Here is a 22,000-nt window from a genome sequence, read left to right as displayed (position 1 = left end):
TGGGGAACAGTTTGTTAATGATTACTACTATTCAAAGTATCTATCGAAGTGATTAATATGAGCACAGGAACAATAGAGAGCGAATACTGCAATTGAGGGAGTGCCCTTCGGGGCCCCTCTGGCCCAAGGGACCCGATGCGGTCGCAACCTCTGCAACCCCTATTGCTACGCCCCTGTGTTTATGGGCCTGGAGGAAGCACTGGGTAAGTATAGATTTTTTTATACTTTGATCTCTGGTACACTTTAATATCAATCAGATGTCTTGCTCAAGTAGAATGTAAAGAGAAAATTGCATGGTGTGCACCAGGCAAAGGTAACCTGTGGCCAATCACTAGAAAGCAGTCAACCACAAGATAAGGGTAACCTCCTGTAGCCAATCAATGTAGAACAGTCCGTAGGCAAGGGTAACTTCTAGTGGCCAATCACTAGAGAACAGTTAGCCACAAGACAAGGGTAACCTGTAGCCAATCACTAGAGAACAGTCCCAAGACAGGGTCCATCTGTAGCCAATCACTAAAAAAACAGTCCCAAGGCAACACCAATTTGTAGCCAATCACTAAAAAACAGCCCTAAGACAAGGGCAACCTGTAGCCAATCACTAGAAAATAGTCCCAAGACAGGGCCTAGCTGTAGCCAGTCACTAGAGAACAGTCCCAAGACAAGGGCCTCAATTCACAGAGCTTTATCAAACACTTTATCAAAAGTTTGATAATTTTCCTCATGGGTAAAATCTAATTTTGAATTCACTAAGGTGTTATAGATTTATTGATCATTTCATCGATAAAACATTCGATAAATCTATAACACCTTAGTGAATTCAAAATTAGATTTTACCCATGAGGAAAATTATCAAACGTTTGATAAAGTGTTTGATAAAGCTCTGTGAATTGAGGCCAAGGTCGATCTGTAGTCAATCACTAAATAAAAAAAGCAATCCCAAGGCAGATTGGTCTTTAGCCAATCATTAGAGAACAGTCCCAAGACAATGCCAATCTGTAGGTAATCATAGTACAGTCCCCAGGACAAGGGTAACCTGCAGCCAATCAATATAAAAAAGGTCACAACACAAGACCAATTTGTAGCCAATCCCAAGACAAGGGGAACTTCTAAGTTATAACCAAGCACAAGATAACCGTCCCAAGACAAGGCCGATTTGTAGCTAATCATTATAGTACAGTCCCAAGACAAAAGGTAACAGGTAGCAAATCAAAATAAAAAAAAAGGGCGCAAGACCGACCTATAGCCAATCACTAGAGAACAGTGCCAAGACAAGGGCAACCTGCAAACTTTGGCATTTAAAGGACAACTGAAGTGAGAAGAATATGGAGGCTGCCATATTTATTTCTGTTTAAACAATACTAGCTGCTTAGCAGTCCTGCTGACGCGTATGTATGTACACTCGCCGGTGAGTTGAACACCAGGAGAGCCGAATGACAGTTCTCCCTGCTGCCGCAAAACTCCCCTGTGGCATTAAATACTGTTCCCCCTCCGAGCTGTCGCAACTCAGAGGAACATGTAATTCAGGCTCCGGCAACCATCGGAGCCCCGAATTACCCTTTCGCGCCCCATGCAGGGCCGTATCTATTAAGAGGCACCCGTGGGCCGGTGCCATGGGCGGGTCCTCGGGGGGGGGGGGGGGGGGCTGGGGCGGCCACCTATAGTAAATTTAGTAAAAAAAAAAATCTTTTTTTTTGTTTCTTTTTTAAAATTCTTTTAAATTTTTTATAATTTTTTTTTTTTTGCAGGGGGGGGCGAGAGCTTGGGGTGCGGCGAAGAGCACACACACACACGGAGGGTCCCCCCGCCCTACAGCAGAGTGGCAGCGGCCAGCAGGGACGTCATCCTGATCTCTGCATGCCGCTGGTGTGGTCTAGTTAGTGACGTCACTAGACCACGCGGCGGCGCCGGCATGCAGAGTTTCCCTCTTGCGGTGGACGAGGGACGAGGTCACAAGGTAATGTATTTCTAGTTAAGTCTGCTGACATGATTATTGCTCTTATTTCTGGACAAATCTGCTGTCATTATTGCTCTTATTTCTGGACTAATCTGCTGACATGATTGCTCGTATTTGTGGTCAAATCTGCTGACATGATTGCTCGTATTTGTGGTCAAATCTGCTGACATGATTGCTCGTATTTGTGGTCAAATCTGCTGACATGATTGCTCGTATTTGTGGTCAAATCTGCTGACATGATTGCTCGTATTTGTGGTCAAATCTGCTGACATGATTGCTCGTATTTGTGGTCAAATCTGCTGACATGATTGCTCGTATTTGTGGTGAAATCTGCTGTCATTATTGCTCGTATTTGTGGTCAAATCTGCTGACATGATTGCTCGTATTTGTGGTCAAATCTGCTGACATGATTGCTCGTATTTGTGGTCAAATCTGCTGACATGATTGCTCGTATTTGTGGTCAAATCTGCTGACATTATGGCTCGTATTTCTGATCAAATCTGCTGACATTATGGCTCATATTTCTGATCAAATCTGCTGACATTATTGCACGTATTTCTGATCAAATCTGCTGACATTATTGCACGTATTTCTGATCAAATCTGCTGACATTATTGCTCGTATTTCTGATCAAATCTGTGCTGACATTATTGCACGTATTTCTGATAAAATCTGCTGACATTATTGCTCGTATTTCTGATCAAATCTGCTGACATTATTGCTCGTATTTGTGGTCAAATCTGCTGACATTATGGCTCGTATTTCTGATAAAATCTGCTGACATTATGGCTCGTATTTCTGATCAAATCTGCTGACATTATTGCTCGTATTTCTGATAAAATCTGCTGACATTATGGCTCGTATTTCTGATCAAATCTGTTCACATCACGTGTATTTTCTTGAGAAAACCTGCACAATTATGTGAATTTTCTGGGGAAAGGGTGACCAAAACTTTAGCCCACTGTCTTTGCGTTGCACTTTTAAAGGGAACCCGAGGTGAGAGTAATATTTTAAGCAATACCAGTTGCCTGGCTGCCGTGCTGGTCCTCTGCCTCTAATTCTTTCAACCACAGACCCTGAACAAGCATGCAGCAGGTCGGGGGTTTCTGACAATATTGTCAGAACTGACAAGATTAGCTGCGTGCTTGTTTCTGGCGTAATTCAGTTCACTACTGCAGCCAAATAGATCAGCAGGGCTGCCAGGCAACTAGTATTGTTTAAAGGGTCACTTAAGCCAAATAAAAAAAATGAGTTTTACTCACCTGGAGCTTCTACCAGCCCCATGAAGCTGTCCGGTGCCCATGTAGACTCGCTCTGATGCTCCTGGCCCTGCCGGCAGCCACTTAAGGTTTCGGCGACAGGAGCCGACAGGCCGGGAACGCGAGTGATTCTTCGCATTCCTGGATGTAATAGCGCCTTCTATGCTGTTATATGCTATATGCTATAACAGCATAGAGGGTGCTATTATGGCCAGGATTGCGAAGAATCACTCGCGTTCCCGGCCTGTCGGCTCCTGTCGCCAAAACCGGAAGTGGCTGCCGGCAGGGCCAGGAGCATCGGAGCGAGTCTATGTAGGCACCGGACAGCTTCAGAGGGCTGGTAGAAGCCCCAGGTAAGTAAAACTATTTTTTTTATTTGGCTTAAGTGTCCCTTTAAAAGGAAATAAATATGGCAGCCTCCATATCACTCTCACCTCGGGTTCACTTTAAATTACAGTTAGCTCCGCCCTCATCTGGTCATGGCTATGCCCATTTTTTTCGCGCGCTGCAGGTTATAGCCACAAAAACTGGTCCAGCCCTGCATAGCACCCCCCCAAAAAACCCTGGAGCCGCCACTGACTGTACTTATACTAGTTATTTATATAACGCCAACATATTACGCAGCGCTGTACAGAGTATATATTGTCTTGTCACGAACTGTCCTACAGTGGTGCTCACAATCTAATCCCTACCATAGTCATATGTGTATGTAAGTATCGTAGTCTAGGACCAATTTTTAGGGGAAACCAATTAACTTATCTGTATTGTATGTTGTTGGGATGTGGGAGGAAACCAGAGTGTCTTAAGGAAATCCACACACAGGGAGAACATACAAACTCCTTGCAGATGTTCACCTGGCTGGGATTTGAACCGGGGACCCAGTGCTGCAAGGCGAGAGCACTAACCACTACGCCACCGTGCTGCCATACTACTGTACTATATTGTACTGCCATCTTCAGCAGTACTTCAGAGTATGTAGTCATGTCACTGACTATCCTCTGAGGAGCTTACAATCTAATCCTACCATAGTCTAATGTCCTACCATATTCTTATGTATTTATATAGCACTGGCATCTTCTGCAGCACCTTGAAGAGAACGTAGTCATGTTACTGACTTTTCTCAGGGGATCTCACAATCTAATACCTACCACTATTTTGTGCGAGAGAACACTGGCTAATGTGTGTGTGTGTGTGTGTGTGTGTGTGTGTGTGTGTGTGTGTGTGTGTGTGTGTGTGTGTGTGTGTGTGTGTGTGTGTGTGTGTGTGTGTGTGTGTGTGTGTGTGTGTGTGTGTGTGTGTGGGGGGGGGGGGGGGGGACATTTCCTACTTGCTTTTTTAGGGTCACTTTACTCATACCTGGGGAGAAAACATGGCCCCACCGACTTTGGGCTGCACTCTTACTAGGAAATTTGAATTGACCACACCCACTGTGTTATGGACACGCCCACTGCATTTTGTGGCCACGCCCAATTTTCGCGCGCCGCCAACGTCCTCCTCCTGGGGGGGGGGGGGGTCATAGGTTTGGGGTGCCTAGGGGTGCCCAAACCCTAAATACAGCCCTGGCCCCATGCAGCATTATATTGCTGCCATTTGTAAACAGTCCGTTATAAAAACTCATCCCATTACCTGAAAATTTTCTTTGATCCTGTCTGGATTGAAGCTCTTTGCGAGGACTACGATACCCCTTTGTAGAAGGTGCCTTATTGCTATCTGAGCTGCAGATCGTTCATATTTCTTAGCAATGTCGATCAAGACCGGATCTTTCAAAACGTAAGGGCTGTTTGGATCGATCCTAAAAAGGAGAGTTGGGAAAATTAGCCTTGTATTCTTAGCACCGTGTTAAGTTTCTCCTGGGCTGAGAGCCTAAGTAATACCTCAAGTAATGCCTCAACCCAGGCCTGGGTTTATTAAAAAAATGATCTGCGATTAGCAGCACACCTTTACCTGGGTCATGTGGGGCTACAGTGATGGTTTGTGAAAGGTTAAAGTTAAGTATGGAGTAGTCTATTTAACATTAATTCTTCTTACTAGGTGTAGAGCACCAGTATTGAATAATAATACCCCTCCCCTGTTGCTTTAGCATTGGCTTCCATTGGATTAGCATTCATCATGAATAATATTTATAATCCTATTGTAATTAAGTCCTAATTTTTTCAAACTGGAGTTGTGGGAAGTCTAAACTTCCACCCTCTTTAAGTCCAAAGTTACACTTACCGGTAACTGAATTTCCATGTAGTACCACATGATGGGGGCTGGAGATTACTTCCCCTTCCTGAAAAGGGACAGGAAATGCAGTAAGGCTTTAAAAGCACGTCACACCATGCAGACCTCAGTGTATTTTCCAATTACCTCGTCATATTGGATGTGTACATACTTAATCTCTACTTTACTCACCATTCCGGGCGGGTATTAGTAGACCCATCATGTGGTACTACATGGAAATTCAGTTACCAGTAAGTAACTTTGGACTTCCATTAGTCCCACATGATGGGGGCTGGAGAGACTTCCAGATTACTACTTCCTCAGGGCGGGAGCAAAGCGGACAGAACCTTCCTTTCGAAAGCCATGTCTTGATTCGACTGCAGATCTAGGCAATAATGCTTTATAAAAGTATGAAAAGAAGACCATGCGGCTGCTTTGCAAATTGGAGAGAATGAAGCGGATGCCTTTCTGCCCAAGAGGAGGATACTGCTCTTATAGAATGTGCCTTCAAACCTACTGGAGGCACCAAGTCTGAACTAGTATAAGCTAATGAAATTGAGTCAACCAATTGCTTAAAGTGGGTTTAGAAGCTTTAAACCCTTTTCTTGCCCCTTGAAACTGTAAAAGAAGGTTACTGTCCTTCCTCCAATCTTTGGTACTATCTAGATAGGTTAACAAACATCTCCTAACATCCAGTGTGGAAAGCTTCTCCTCACCTGGAGTTTTCAGATTCGAACAAAAAGACAGCAAGACAACTTCTTGCTCTACATGAAAAGAAGATACCACTTTTGGCAAAAACTCTGGAGTGTCACGATTGTGGAATTATCTCCGAGGTCAGCACACAATATATGCGGTGACACTACGGAAATCCTCCACAAGCGCTTGGAAAGGGAACCCAGCTTTGGTGCAAGTGCACCTGTAGAGTGGAATTCCAACCGGCAGATGGAGCTGTGGAGTGCAGAGGAATAAACTCTCTGCACAGCCACAGATGGCAGATGGAAATTGTACAAAATGAAGCAATACAGGGCAAGATAGCCTCTCTCTCGAGAGAGAGCACAGAGACATAATGTATGTATGTCCACCAATCTAGTCGCCACTGGGCGACGGTGGACACACAACAGCGAAGACTAAGTGGGAAAGCAATCGCAAGAATGGCGAGTGCTAATAGAGACACAAGATTGAGTAAAGAGAGCATAGGAAGAATAAAGACAGAAGCAATAACAAACTGTAATCCAACACGAATGAGCAAAAAGGCCTAGCTACACGCGGTCACCACACGTTAAGCGCAACAGCGACAAAGCGTACCAACCCTGACTAACAAATGAAACGTGATAAACTAAAACAAACAGAACGTGAACGCTTGCTAATCGGTTGCCTCACCCAGACAACAGCAAGCGCTCGTTCCAGACAAGATAGACAGAAGGAGCAACCAGTAGCAACCGCATCTCTGGCTTGCACTCCCAGACAGAGTACAGAGAGATCCACTGCCTCTAACGCTAGGGCGAATGCGATCCAAACAGACAGAGCGATTCCCTGTCAGCCACCGCTGGCGACAGAACAATCGCAACAGATAAGAGAGAACAAGGCAATACAGATAATAAACAACCTGACTGCGTTAGACTGAATGCTATAGCACTCCAAAGGATAACTACACTAAGACAATATTTAGCAAACAGTTAACAGAGGGGCTGAAACTCAAGGTAAGTGCAGCAGAACCAAAGCTTATGACCAGCAGGGAATTCTGGGAGGAAATTGCATTTATACTGCAAGCCTTCAAAAGAGGCAGAGCTATCAATAACCAGATGAGTGAATGAAAATCCCTCACTAGAACAGCAGATTTGAAACTTGCAGAGTGGAAACAGGTCTCCTTTCCAGGGACCTGCAGCATGCAGACCTCAAAAATGGTCAAAAAGCTGCCTGCCTGTGCAGACAGCAGAGCAGATCATTACATGGAGGAAGTTTAAAGACTACCTTCTGTTCGGAAATAGTCATATACGGAGGAGAAATATATTACTCCTGTATTTCTCCTATCCGTGTAGCTGATGTAATTGCAATAATGAAGCACATCTTCCAGGAAAGGTATTTCAGGGGAATGTCTTGTAAAGGCTCAAACAGTTCACCAGTCAACATGTTTAAGACTAAATTTAAATCTCAAGGAGCCATTGCTTTTGGCTTAACAGCCAATTTTCGCTTAATGGCTCTAACAAAACGCTTAATTAGCTGATCCACCGCTATGTAAAAAAAAGACAGATAACGCAGCAATATGGACCTTGAGCGTACTCCACTTCAGGCCCATAGCAAACCTGTTTTGCAAACAATCCAAAACATTGGGAATTGATAATTTCTCAAACCCTTGTTTGTCTAAATTAAATCTACAAAAAGATTTCCAGATACGAAGATAAAATATCAGAAGGGACTTGCTTCCTGGATTGAAGCAAAGTCTCAATTACCTTCCCTGAAACTCCTTTCCTTTGAAGGATTAGCCTTTCAATAGTCAGGCTGTCAGAGCCAATTGCTCTGGATTTGGGTGATTAGCTCGTCCCTGGCTCAACAGGTCCTGACTCACAGGCAGCTTCCACGGTTCCGCAATCGATAACAGGAGCATCGAGAACCAAGCCCTTTTGGGCAAATACAGGGTAACTAGTATGACCTGAGCTCGATCGGATATGATCTTTTGAATCACTCGTCCTAGTGGTGGAAAATGCGAATCCGTTTTCCATCCCCAAATCCTGCAGGAGCGCGTCCAGCACATCTGGATGACCCGTCCAGTCTAGCGAGAAGAACCGAGGAAGCTGCGCATTTGTGAGTTGCGAAGAGGTCTATTGTTGGGTAACTCAATCTGTTGCAGATTTGGCTGAAGACTCGAGGGTTCAGAGTCCACTCCCCCTGCCTCAGACTTAGTCGACTTAGAAAATCGGCCAACTGATTTTCTTTTCCTTTTAGATGGACTGCCTTTAGCGACCTCACTGTCTTTTCTGCCCAGGCAAAGATGATCTGAGCTAAGGCTATCAGAGGTGTACTTCTAGTTCCCCCTTGGTAATTTATGTAAGATATCGCTGTGCGATTGTCTGACATGATCAGAACGTCTAGTGCTACCAGATGGACTTCGAATTCCTGCAGGGCATACCAAATGGCTAGAAGCTCTTTGTGGTTTGAGGAAAAGGAACTTTTCAGGGGAGACCAAAGACCCTGAACTAGTTGGGACCTGAAGTGAGCCCCCCAACCTTGTCCACTTGCATCTGTAGTAATGACTACTTGATGCCTCGTTAACAAGGAACCCCTCTTTCTAGGTTCTCTGTTTTCAACCACCACTGAAGGGAATCTACTACTGGGCTTGATACTCAAAAGGGATTGTCCAGGGATTCCTGAAGACCATCCCATTGCAACAGGAGACTTAGCTGTAAGATTCTGAATCTTGCCTTAGCCCATTTCACTGCAGGAATGCAGGAGGACATTTTCCCCAGTAGAGACAGAACCTGTCTGATAGACATTTTCTTTGTGGAAAGGAACTGCTCAACTTTAAATAATTAGGGGAAAGCGAACGCCACAGGACCTCTTTATAGGTTCTGATGCTGGTATGTTCCTTTTAGAATCCTGCAACAATAAATACAAGACCCCTCAATATGCAAAAAAAAAACAAAAACAAGCATACAAAGAAAACAGCAAACAATCATAATTAGCAAAGATATACAACCTGCTCCGCTGATGTTGTTGAGCTGTCCCAGCCCTGAGAACACTTTGCTGTGCCCTCCATGGCTGTTAGGGATGGAGTACTGGCGAGACTGAGTGCTAAATAGCCCTTAGCCAGCCTCCAGGTGTGTCCAATCTGTTCCCAGGTACACACCGAGTGCACTTCCGGTTTCGTTGACCACCTGCGTTCCACCTCCCGGATGTGTGCGCCTCCTTTTGCCACTCTGACTACAACCGCGGCTAAATATTGTTCCTTATGTAGTCTCGGCTGGTCCTCCACCAATCGGCTTCTCCGGACCTCGCCGGAAGTTGCGGACGCCCAACAACTTCCGGCGGAAGCAGATACACACTCCACGTGGAACGCCGGCGCGTGCTATGCGGCTATTGAGGAGCCGATAGCAGCGCCATTGGGTCCCCGCTGAGCCACCAATAGAACTCCTGCTGCAGGGACCCGACAGAATGGCCACTCCGGGACTCCCTGCACCGAGATCCACCACCAAGGCTTCCCCAGACAGCGGTAAGCCAGCCTGCCCTACTCACCCTCAGCTCACTGATGGAGCTGGTGGACCTTCCTGCCTCCTATCCAGAGAGGGGCAGGAAAAGCACTGAGGTCTGCATGGTGTGACATGCTTTTAAAGCCTTACTGCATTTCTTGTCCCTTTCAGGAAGGGGATGTAATCTCCTTCCCCCATCATGTGGGACTAATGGAAGTTATCAATTCTTCAAAATGAGGAATAAAGACGAATTGCCAGCATGCCTCTATATTGTAGACTGGTGTGGGGCAGCAAATTCATCCCCAGGGCCCAATATAAATCAGGTGTCCATCCTATGTTCCCTCAAAACATTGTTGGGATCCCCATTATTTCCCACATACATCAAATAAAGGCGAATAGAAAAAAGGGCACAGGATATAGCCGAAATTTTAAGATATTGCCTATAACAATATTTTTATCGTATCTTTATCGAACATAAAAATAAATATGTTAAAATAAGGTAATAAATATCATCTACAACAATGAAACCGAAAATATAGTTACAGTCGTAGTAAGGCTAGTAAAACATTGGTAATTATCACCGATATTTTACTACAACTCCACTAAGCCTGCTCTCACACAGAACCATCAATCTACCGATGCCTAACCCTAACCCCCCCCCCCCGGGGGGGTGCTTAATCCCTAGACCTCCCTGGTGGTGGTGCCTAAACATAACCCTAAAATCTACTTCCTGATGCTCAAAGGGGAGCTGAAGTAAGAGGTATACGGAGGCTGCCATATTTATTTCCTTTTAATCAATACCAGTTGCCTGGCAGCACTGCTGGTCTATTTCTCTGCAGTAGTATCTGAATAACACCAGAAACAAGCATGCAGCTAGTCTTGTCAGATCTGACTTTAAAGTCTGAAACACCTGATCTGCTGCATGCTTGTTCAGGGGCTATGGCTAATCGTATTAGAGGCAGAGGATCAGCAGGGCTGCCAGGCAACTGGTATGTATTAAAAGGAAATAAACACGGCAGCCTCCGTATACCTCTTACTTCAGTTCCCCTTTAACCCTAAAGCCCCCCTTTCTCTGCTCCAAACAACATTAGCCCTTAGACTCCACCCCCACCCTGTGGTGCCCAACCCTTAGACCCCCACCTGATAATTTAGTCCTAATGTTGACCTTCAATCATTATCAGCTGTAAAAAGGTTTCAAATTCTCTCTCTCATGGCAGCTGGTTACCTCACTAAAGGGGCCCATACACCTAACGATTTTCCCGCCGAAATACGGCCATTTCGATCACAGTGACCGAAACGGCCGTAAAATCGCAGCGCACGATGGATTCCGTCCGAAATCCATCGTTCCCGTCGATCCATCTGTGCCGAAGATTTTTCTCGGTTTAGGAGTGCGTCGATAGCGGCGTTCAAATGCCCGACGACCGACGCAATACAGTGGAGATACATTACCTGCTCTGCCGGCGCGAGTCCCCGCTGTCACCTCCTGGCATCTTCTCCCATCACCTTCCGCATCACGGCATCCGTGTATAACTTCCTGTGTCACTGCAGTGACAGCGGAAGTACAAATAGAGGGCGCTCTATTTGAACTTCCGCTGTCACTGGAGTGACAGAAAGTTATACGCGGATGCCGTGATGCGGAAGGTGATGGGAGAAGATGCCAGCCGGGAGCCGATGCGAAGAAGATGCCGGGACCAGGCGGAGAAGAAGACAGTGGTGGACCAGGGGACGGCAGCTCCACAGATTGTGACCGGTTTCAGGCTGAAATCGATTCACAATCTGTTTGCAGTAAGGTGGCCATACGATCCCTCTCTGATCAGATTCGATCAGAGAGGGATCTATCTTTTGGTCGAATCTGATGGCAAATCGACCAGTGTATGGCCATCATTACATGAATTAGCCTGGCAACAACAGGGGAAGCAGAGGGACATATGTAAAAGACAGGCGTGTTAATTTGGGCACCGAGTATAGATATTCACAGAATGGTTTAGCCGGAATTGGTGTGCCCCTTTTTCCAGCTCTTGTTAAATGCTAACCTCCTACCCAATCCCCTAACACTAACCCCCCACTCACCATATAATCAGGTATAGTGTCTGTATTATTGGCGATTCTGCAGATCACACATAATCAGACATCTGTGTTGCTACACAGATCATCACACACACACACACACGCGCACACGCGCACACGCACACACCTATGCCAAACACTACCCCACCCTACCTCTACCCCCCTCCCCCCCCACACACACCCCCACCTACACATCACAGAAACCTCCCTACTACCAACTCCTAAAACTAACCTCCCTCCACCTACACCTAAAACAAACCACCCCCCTATCTACTATGAACACTAACCTCCCCCACCTACTCCTAATGCTATCCTCTCCCCTACATCTAACACTAACCCCCCTATCTACACATAACACCAACCTCCCCCACCTGCGTCTAACATTAACCCCCACTACCTAAGCCTAACACTAAACTACCACCTAACCACCCTTAACACTAAGCTCCCCTCTACCTACACCTAACACTAACCTCCCCCCACTTACACCTAAAACTAAACTCCCTCCCAGCTACTCCTGAAACAAACAACCCTAAATACTATAAACCCTAAGCTCCCCCCACCTACTCCTAATGCTATCCTGTTCCCTACCTAACCAACACTACAACCCCCCCCTCCCCCACCACCACCACCAGGCACCTACACCTAACACTAACCACCCCCCCCCCCCTCCCATCTACATCCAACACTTACCCCCCACTACCTAGGCCTAACACCAAGTAAAATAATAAGTTTTCCTCCCTGTATGGTAGACCATGGTTTAAATTGTAGAACTGCTATTTTTAGCAAACATTCAAAACATGGAATAAAAACAAAAAAAATATTCTTAGATTAATTGCTAATTTGAATGACCATTAAAAAAAAAAAAAAAAGTGCCCGTAACTTGAAAGCAGGCACCTTTATTTATTTATTTATTTTATTTTTATTGTTTTTACAAAAGCATCACTATTCTCTTTTATTTCTGCCCCCAAACTAAGAATAAAAAAAAAAAATCAGCACCAAAATCCCCCCAGGTGAATGTTTATGTATTTGGCTACAAGACAGGAAGGTGGCATATAAGGAGTTGTTGATCTTTGTACATTAGCAGTACAGGTAGCAATGCCATTTTTTGTTGCAACTATTTACCAGCCTCCATCACGACTGGATCCCAGGACAGCAAATGCCACCAGCACGATGTCCTGTGACCGGCAGAATCCCAGCAGCTTGCTCTGGTTGAGGTAGATGTGGCACTCCACCTGAACAGGGACATTAACACAGATCTTCACATAAAAGGCCAGCTTAGAAATACAACTACAATAAGTATGCATTGAGTGTGGAAGGTTTGTAAAAGTTATGAAAGTGGTTATTGCTCTTTATGTCCCCATTAAAGTGACCTTCCCTCACTTCGGGTCTTGGTGACACTCAGGGTTCCAACTTGAATCCAAGGTGGTCACTAGAAATAGGACAGCCTTTTGCCAAACTGGAATTTTGGCAATAGTATAAACTTTCACCCTTTTGATGTTATCAATTCTTCAAAACAAGGAGGAATAAAGAGGAATTGCCAGCATGCCTCTATATTGTGGACTGGTGTGGGGCATTGGAGGTCATGAATGTTACTGTTGGCTTAGGCAAATGTTGGGTGTTAGCCAGGCCAGGGTATTCTCAGCTTCAGGTGAATCCAGGGCCTGTTCAAGCTACTATGGGGCCCTGGGGCAAACATAACTTGAAGACCCTTTTGATTTTCCACCCACCGTGCAAATCCACCCCCAGGGCGCTTAAAAGTTGGCGGCCAGGACCCATTCCACCCCACTCCTCATACGATATCATCAGGTGTCCATCTTATGTCCCCTCAAAAAGCGTTGTTGGGATCCCCATTTTTTCCTGCATGGCGCGGGGTATAGCCGAAATTTTAAGATAGTCAACATATATAACAATATTTTTATTGTTTTTTCATCTTTATCAAACATAGAATAATAATTATGTTAAAACAGTAATAAAAAAAAAAAAAAAAAAATATCATCTAGAACAATGAAAACGAAAATATTCTTACAGTCATAATAAGCATAGTAAAACATTGGTGAAGATCACTGATATTTTACTACAACTAAGCCTACTCTCACACAGAACTCTCCCTCTACTGAATCCTAACCACAACACCCTCTCCCGGGGTCGCATCCCCTATTGTTACGCCCCTGCTGGCCATAAATTGCCACTCCACTGTGACTAGATATAAAAACAGGGTCTCTTGAAGTACGCTGTCTGCTATATCCTCACTCCCAGAGGAAGCTCCGTGCTTCACAGACCCTTTATCTGATCTAGGTTCCCGCAGCTGAAAGATCAAAGGAGGCCCTCTCCCAGCTGGCTAAGCTCAGAGAGCAGACCGTAACCCTTAAAAATGTATAGACTAATCCATAAACTGCTATATTTGTCATATTTCCTGTGTTGCAAAGCTGCCAGGTCCTTCAAACTCGCAGAGTGTGTCGGACCTTACCTGGCACTGGTACTGAGAAGATTTCAGAACAATCCGACTTAGGGCTCGTTTCCACTATTGCGGTGCGGAATCGCCTGGATTCCACCGCTGATGAAATCGCATGCAGGTGCGTTTTTGTTACGCGTTATTTTATGCATTTACGCATGCGGTTAGACTATATGCGTTTTTAACCATGTCACTGCCTGTGTTCATTTACATTGGTTCCTATGCGGAATCGCACGCGTAATCGCGTAAAAAAAGCGTAAGAAAAACGCATGCGATTTCCCTATTAAATACATTGCCTGCAATTTGCATGCATTCCACTCGCAGGCGTATTCTGCGGCTCTTTTGTTCGTTTTTTCACCGCTGAATAAAAACGCACCTTAACAACGCTACAGTGGAAACAGGCCCATCCACTTGCATTACATGTGCGAATCCGCATGCGTTGGACGCATGCGGATTCGCGATAGTGGAAACGAGCCCTTATGGACTGTAATTAAGACAGGTCCAAAGAACCCGTTGATATTACAGAGGTTATGAATGGTATCATTGTTCTGGATAAATCCTGACTGACCTGAAAAATGTTCTTTAATCTACCCTGACATACGGTTCTGGGAGATAGAGCCCATATATAGTTTAAATATGGTTTTCTGTCTCTGTGAGAATGGGGATGGCTCATCTCAGGTTCCAAGGGGTGTGTGGTCCCTGCCCTCACTCCTCCTTACTGTGTCAGAAGTATAACCAGAGCAGAGGACCCAAGATCCATGTCCTCCCTTGTGTAACATCACCTGATCAAGCCAGCCAGAGGACCATGTGGTTGGCGGCCATTTTCCTGAACTTAAACAAAGGACTTTGACTTGCTTTTCCAAAAAAACTGACAGGTTTCCTCGGAACCTAAGTATTAGTTTATTTCTTTCCTTTTTATTTTTACACGGGGTTATTCTTGTCTCTTAATTGTTCATTTTAATGATTTTCTGTAGATATTAATTAATTATTTATATTGCATTTATATCAAAAGACTTCTAAAAAGGTCACTTATTTCTCAGCTAAGCCTACTATTTAGCCACACAGAACAAATCCTAGCTTTCTGAAGAGTCGCTACTATGGTTCATTATAGTTAGATGGTGTTAACCTTTGTTATTTACAGGTTTTAGAAGTAGTAAGAGTGGTAGTAAGAGTGGGCTTCTCTTTCCAATCTAAAAAAAGAGGAGCAGCCTAGTATTTTGTGTTTTAGGGCTCGTTTCCACTATCGCGAATCTGCATGCGTCCAACGCATGCAGATCCGCACATGTAATACAAGTGGATGGGCCGGTTTCCACTGTAGCGTTGTTGAGGTGCGTTTTTTTCAGCGTGAAAAAAACGCACAAAAGAGCCAACGATTTCGCCTGCGTCGGGAATCCGTGCGAATCGCCGCTAATGTATTTAATAGTAAAAACGCATGCGTTTGTTACATGCGTTTTTACCCGCGATTTCGCGTGCGATTTCGCACCTTTTTCAATTTTATTTAGCCCTGGCAGTGTCATGGTTAATTTCGCATGGCACCCTGCCATGCGAAATCGCAGGCGAAATCGCGGGTAAAAACGCATGTGGAAACGCATCCGCATGCGTTTTTACAAGCGTCGGAATGCGGCCGAAATCGCGTCGCAACAGTGGAAACAAGCCCTTATAGTTCACACACCTCCTTCTGGTCTGTCTGCTGCCAAAATTCCAACAGTTTCAGCTCATCGATTGCTTCCAGAGGTTGGACGGTCTGTAGGCTAAAATACATTGGAAGGCACAGAGCGGTCTGGCCATTAGGGGACTTGTGATAGAGGGGTCTGGCTCCCGCTATTTATTGGGTGCCCTTACTTCTTCTTTGGGCACCCAATAGCCGATATTTTGCATTGGTGCCCAAATAGTCCATTAGCTCCATGCGCCTACATTTCCTATTCCTTCATTTTCCTCCTCCTTTCCCCCCACAAGTGTACACACAGTGCAGCCTTACCTAATCCAGGTAGGATGTAGGCGGAAGCACCACACTCTATGCTTCAGACTTTGGCTGCATATTAACCCTGGCAACAGGTAGTGCAAATTAGCCCCGTACCCATGGGTCACTATAGCTTGGGGGGGTTTATAGCTGGAGGATGTGGGCAGGAGACACCTTGGGGAGACTAGAAGCTCTGGGGCCCTGGGGCAATTGCCCCCTTGGCCTCTATGGACGTGCCAGCCCTGGGTGAGGGTAGTTTTGGCATCAGGCAATGGCAGTTGAGGCTGGCTTCAGTGCTGGGTAACAGCCCAGGATAAGTTAGTGCTAGATGAGGTTAGGTTAGTTGATGAAAAAGCCAAGCTTAATGTCAGGTGGAGGGAGAGATTAGTGTTGAATGACAGGTGGCGTTAGTTTAGTATTGGTTGATGGGTAAGGAGTGGTTAACTTCAGGTGAAAGGAGAAGTTAGGGTTGAGTGACAAGTGAGGGTTAGGTTAGTGTTGGGCGATAGTTGATGTATAGTTACTGGTTGTTGATAGGAAGTGAAATCTCAACCAAAAACGAACAATCCTTACCTGTGAGGTAAGGTTAAAGAGACAATGAAGCGAGAATAATTCTCGCTTCAGAGCTCATAGTTAGCAGGGGCACATGTGCCCCTGCTAAAACGCCGCCATCCCGCGGCTAAACGGGGGTCCCTTCACCCCTAACCCAAGCAAAATAAACGACCCAATTGGTCATAGATTTTGCTGCTCCTAGAGGCAGGGCTAACGGCTGCAGCCCTGCCTCTAGTCGCGTCTATCAGCGGCGCATCGCCGCCTTTCCCCCGCCCCTCTCAGCGAAGGAAGACTGAGAGGGGCGGGGGAGAGGCGGAGATACGCGCTGACAGACGCGCGTGGGGCAGGGCTGCGGCGGTAAGCCCTGCCTCAATCCCGAAGAGATCCCCGCCTTCACGGAGGGGATTTCGGTAGGTAAGGGACCCCCGTTTAGCCGCGCGATAGCAGCGTTTTAGCAGGGGGACACATGCCCCTGCTAACTTTGAGCGCTGAAGAAGAGTCTCTTTAAGGAGGATATGATTAAGTTGCATATGGGATAGCAGAAAGCTTACAACATTTTAAGTTTAAGTTTAATTGGCATTTCAGCATTCTGACATTAGCAGATCCAAAAGATATTTGTGTCACGCAGGGGCGTAGCAATAGGGGTTGCAGAGGTTGCGACCGCATTGGGGCCCTTGGGCCAGAGGGACTGCGAAGGGCCCTCCCTCAACTACAATATTAGCCCTCTATTGGTCCTGTGCTAAGAATAATCACTTCTATAGACACTTTGAATAGTGGTAATCATTAAACTGCTCCCCATCCCCTTCTTGCACCTCTGACACTGTAGTTGCCATTGGCAGGATTTGGTGCGCCGTATCAATTGTTATGTATAGAGTGCTTGGGGGGCCCCATGGTAAAACATTCATCAGGGCCCACAGCTCCTTAGCTACACCACTGGTCACACGGCTGTCCCCAGTACAGCGCTGCCATAGATCACAGCACTGTACGGTGTAAATAGATGGTTAGATAGATCTAACAGTCCCTAGCGGCTGCTGGGACACAGATAACTGAGCTCCGTCATACAACAACAACAACAACAACCAACATTAGTAAATCGCTTTTCTCCCGTAGGACTCAAAGCGCATAAGCATGGCTCAGACCATTCAAGCGGGGATGCACGCGCATTAGCGTGCGTGATTGCCAGCAAAACACGCCCCTAGGACTGCACGCCAATTGGCGTTAGGCGGTCCTGGGCTGCCGCCGCTCTCACGCCAAATGGCGTGAGGCAGTCGTTTAGTAGTTAAAAACATGCACGTTGCCATAGACTTCCATGACTTCCGGTCCGCCGCAGGAGACGCATGGTAAAGTAGGTATGCACCTCACGTCTTTCTCGCATCGCGCAGTACACAGCAAAAAATACCCTAAGGCGTTGTTCACATTGTGACACACTTGTGCTCTTGCTGAGCGATTTTTTTTTTCAAATCACTCTGCGTGTTAGGTAACACTTTTGTAAGCGTTTTTTTTGCAGAGTGTTATAATTTAAGTAGGCCTCAGTTATTTGGACTGAGTTAGTCAAAAAGGCTTGGAGTGCAGATTGGCCCTTTAAGGGGATTTTCTCTGAGAGAGAAAATCTGCAGTTCTGTCAGCAGAACTAGAACATACCAAGAAGCTGTTCTAGTACAATGCCGCATGTCTCCCTGACCTGCGCATGTACCGGCACTAGAACAATAAACATCAGCCATGTTATGTAAATATCCACATTCCTGCATATAGGTCAGAAGCCTCATTGATTATTAATCAAGTAGGTGTGTATGATGACACTAGTGTTGGGCGAACATCTAGATGTTCGGGTTCGGGCCGAACAGGCCGAACATGGCCGCGATGTTCGGGTGTTCGACCCGAACTCCGAACATAATGGAAGTCAATGGGGACCCGAACTTTTGTGCTTTGTAAAGCCTCCTTATATGCTACATACCCCAAATTTACAGGGTATGTGCACCTTGGGAGTGGGTACAAGAGGAAAAAAAAATTTAGCAAAAAGAGCTTATAGTTTTTGAGAAAATCGATTTTAAAGTTTCAAAGGGAAAACTGTCTTTTAAATGCGGGAAATGTCTGTTTTCTTTGCACAGGTAACATGCTTTTTGTCGGCATGCAGTCATAAATGTAATACATATAAGAGGTTCCAGGAAAAGGGACCGGTAATGCTAACCCAGCAGCAGCACACGTGATGGAACAGGAGGAGGGTGGCGCAGGAGGAGAAGGCCACGCTTTGAGACACAACAACCCAGGCCTTGCATGAGGACAAGAAGCGTGCGGATAGCATGCTTTGTACCACCATGCAGTCATAAATGTAATAAAGATAAGTGGTTCAATAAACAGGGACCACGCGGCAACGCTAACCCAGCAGCAGCACACGTGATGGAACAGGAGGAGGCGCAGGAGGAGAAGGCCACGCTTTGTGAGACACAACAACCCAGGCCTTGCATGAGGACAAAAAGCGTGCGGATAGCATGCTTTGTACCGCCATGTAGTCATAAATGTAATAAAGATAAGAGGTTCAATAAACAGGGACCACGCGGCAACGCTAACCCAGCAGCAGCAGCAGCAGCAGCACACGTGATGGAACAGGAGGAGGCGCAGGAGGAGAAGGCCACGCTTTGTGAGACACAACAACCCAGGCCTTGCATGAGGACAAAAAGCGTGCGGATAGCATGCTTTGTACCGCCATGTAGTCATAAATGTAATAAAGATAAGAGGTTCAATAAACAGGGACCACGCGGCAACGGTAACCCAGCAGCAGCAGCAGCACACGTGATGGAACAGGAGGAGGCGCAGGAGGAGAAGGCCACGCTTTGTGAGACACAACAACCCAGGCCTTGCATGAGGACAAAAAGCGTGCGGATATAGCAGCAATGCTTTTTGCCGCCATGCAGTCATAAATGTAATACAGATGAGAGGTTCAATAAACAGGGACCGGAAACGCTAAACCATCCCAGATGTTCATCGGTCATGTTACTTGGTTGGGGTCCAGGAGTGTTGCGTAGTCGTTTCCAATCCAGGATTGATTCATTTTAATTTGAGTCAGACGGTCTGCATTTTCTGTGGAGAGGCGGATACGCCGATCTGTGATGATGCCTCCGGCAGCACTGAAACAGCGTTCCGACATAACGCTGGCTGCCGGGCAAGCCAGCACCTCTATTGCGTACATTGCCAGTTCGTGCCAGGTGTCTAGCTTCATGCCCGGTTTCAGGTCCAGCGGTGCCAGCCACAAATCCGTCTGTTCCTTTATTCCCCTCCAAATTTCCTCCCCTGTGTGCTGCTTATCCCCAAGGCAGATCAGCTTCAGCAACGCTTGCTGACGCATGCCAACAGCTGTGCTGCACTGCTTCCACGATCCTACTGCTGCTGGTGCTGGGTTAGCATTTCCGGATGAGGTACAGCTTTGAGATGCGTTGGAGGAGAAGGAGTCAGAGAGGTAGGTGCTGCTGTTGTTATCCAGCTGTTTGCGGCGTGGGCAACACCCGCGCCGTAGCAGGTGAGGAATCGCTGCCAGGCTCCACAAGGTTCACCCAGTGCGCGGTAAGGGAGATGTATCGACCCTGGCCGAACGCACTCGTCCAGGTGTCAGTGGTGAGGTGAACCTTGCAGGCAACGGCATTCTTCAAGCTTCGGGTTATTTAGCTGACCACGTGCTCATGCAACTCAGGCACTGCAGAGCGCGCAAAGTGGTAGCGGCTGGGAACCACGTAACGTGGGATGGCCACTGACATCATGCCCTTGAAGCTGTTTGTCTCCACCACTCGATATGGCAGCATTTCGCAGGCCAGAAGCTTGGCTATGCTGGCTGGCTGTTACTGCCACGGCCCGGGGGTCATTTGCTGGCAATTTCCTCTTGTGCTCAAACATCTCAGAAACAGACAACTCAACCGTAGCGCTGCACACCGAAGGGCTGTTGGTTGTTGTGTTTGATGAACACTGGGAGACCTCAAGAGCACTAGTCCGGAAAGTGACAGTGTCAGCATCGTCTGATGTTTGTGAATGTTGTGAACCACGCAATGGCTGGGCTACTGCTGCTGCTGAGGCGGGTCTGGTGGTGAGTCTGGTGAACCCAAGGGAGGCAGTGTTGCTGGTGGTACCCTGTCCTGCCGCGTTTGCCCACAGAGTGGGATGTTTGGATAGAATGTGGCGGCTCATGCTGGTGGTGGAGAGGTTGTTAATACTTTTCCCCCTGCTCAGGCGGGTCTTGCACACCTTGCAAATCGCCATGGTAACATCCTCAGTGCAGTCTTCAAAGAAAGCCCAGACTTTAACTGGCTGAGGACTCGGACCTCGTGCGTGATGTGCTGGTGCTGCTTAACCCACTGCTGGACGCTTGAGAGGTCATCCAAGTAATTATCTGGTCCTGTTCTTTTGGATCTGTGAGGGTTGTTGTCCTGGACAACATGGGCAGTATTGAGTGGGTTTTCTTGGGTGCTCCCCTGTGGCCTGTACGTGAACCGTCAGGGGAAACACCTCTTCCCTTGCCCCTCCCTCTTTCACCGGATTTCTTCCTCATTTCACTTATCCTTAAAGTACACGCTGACTGGCAGCAGTACAGTGGCAGTACAGAAATGCTATACAGTGGTGGGTGAGCGGTGTACCACTATTGTCAGCAGTGACACAGAGCACAATGCTATACAGTGGCGGGTGAGCGGTGTACTACTGTTCCCAGCAGACACAGAGTGGAAGTAAACACAATGCTATATAGTGTGGCTGAGCCGTGTACACAGAGTGGCATTAAACACAATGCTATATAGTCTGCTATATAGTCACCCCGAACAGGGTGATGTTCTGCAGAACCCAAACAGTGGCAAACACTGTTCGCCCAACACTACTGGGAGGGAACGCAGATTTTAGTACCTAAACACACGATACAACATGTTTTCCGGGGTCGGACTCTGAGGCACATACAGATGGTCCCGATCATCATCCTCATCATACAACTCTTCTCCTGAGTCTGACCCACCCACCACCTCTGCCACCCCAACATCCCCAGACACAGACCCCTCATCGTCCTCAACATTAACTTGGGATGCTGGCCTGAGCCAGACCTCCTCCTCCACATCAGGCCCCATCATCTCCTCAATGGCAGCCCTCATTAATCGCTCTGGCGACGGACTGATGGACACAACGTTCTCCTCCGGGGAGGGCTGCTGCTGACCACTGGCTGCTGGGGTGGATGTTATAGCTTGCGTGGGGCGTTGGCTGTTGCTGTTGTTGGGAGTGCTGCTCACAGCGGAGGTCTCTGGGGAACTCATGTTGAGCTCATATAGTGGTTGACGGTGAGTGGAGTATTACTGATCCCAGCAATATACACACTGACTGGCAGAGTACGCAATGCTATATAGTGTG

The 22,000-nt window shown here is 46.7% G+C and overlaps 1 protein-coding gene across 1 annotated transcript in view; it reads right to left on the bottom strand.

The window, feature by feature from the left end:
• LOC137564311 (aldo-keto reductase family 1 member C3-like) overlaps positions 1-22,000 on the bottom strand; it is an 83,890-nt gene that overhangs the window by 6,495 nt on the left and 55,395 nt on the right. The window contains exons 6-7 of the mRNA XM_068278039.1: positions 12,789-12,898; positions 4,840-5,005 (exon numbers count right to left, since the gene is read on the bottom strand). Coding sequence (XP_068134140.1) covers positions 4,840-5,005; positions 12,789-12,898 — 276 coding nt within the window. The remainder of the gene's footprint in view (positions 1-4,839; positions 5,006-12,788; positions 12,899-22,000) is intronic.

The sequence above is a fragment of the Hyperolius riggenbachi genome, chromosome 3 (assembly GCF_040937935.1).
Source record: "Hyperolius riggenbachi isolate aHypRig1 chromosome 3, aHypRig1.pri, whole genome shotgun sequence".
In the NCBI taxonomy this organism is placed as follows: Eukaryota; Metazoa; Chordata; class Amphibia; order Anura; family Hyperoliidae; genus Hyperolius; species Hyperolius riggenbachi.
The sequence above is the reverse complement of the archived record's forward strand: the minus strand, read 5'-3'. Positions and strand labels throughout refer to the sequence as shown.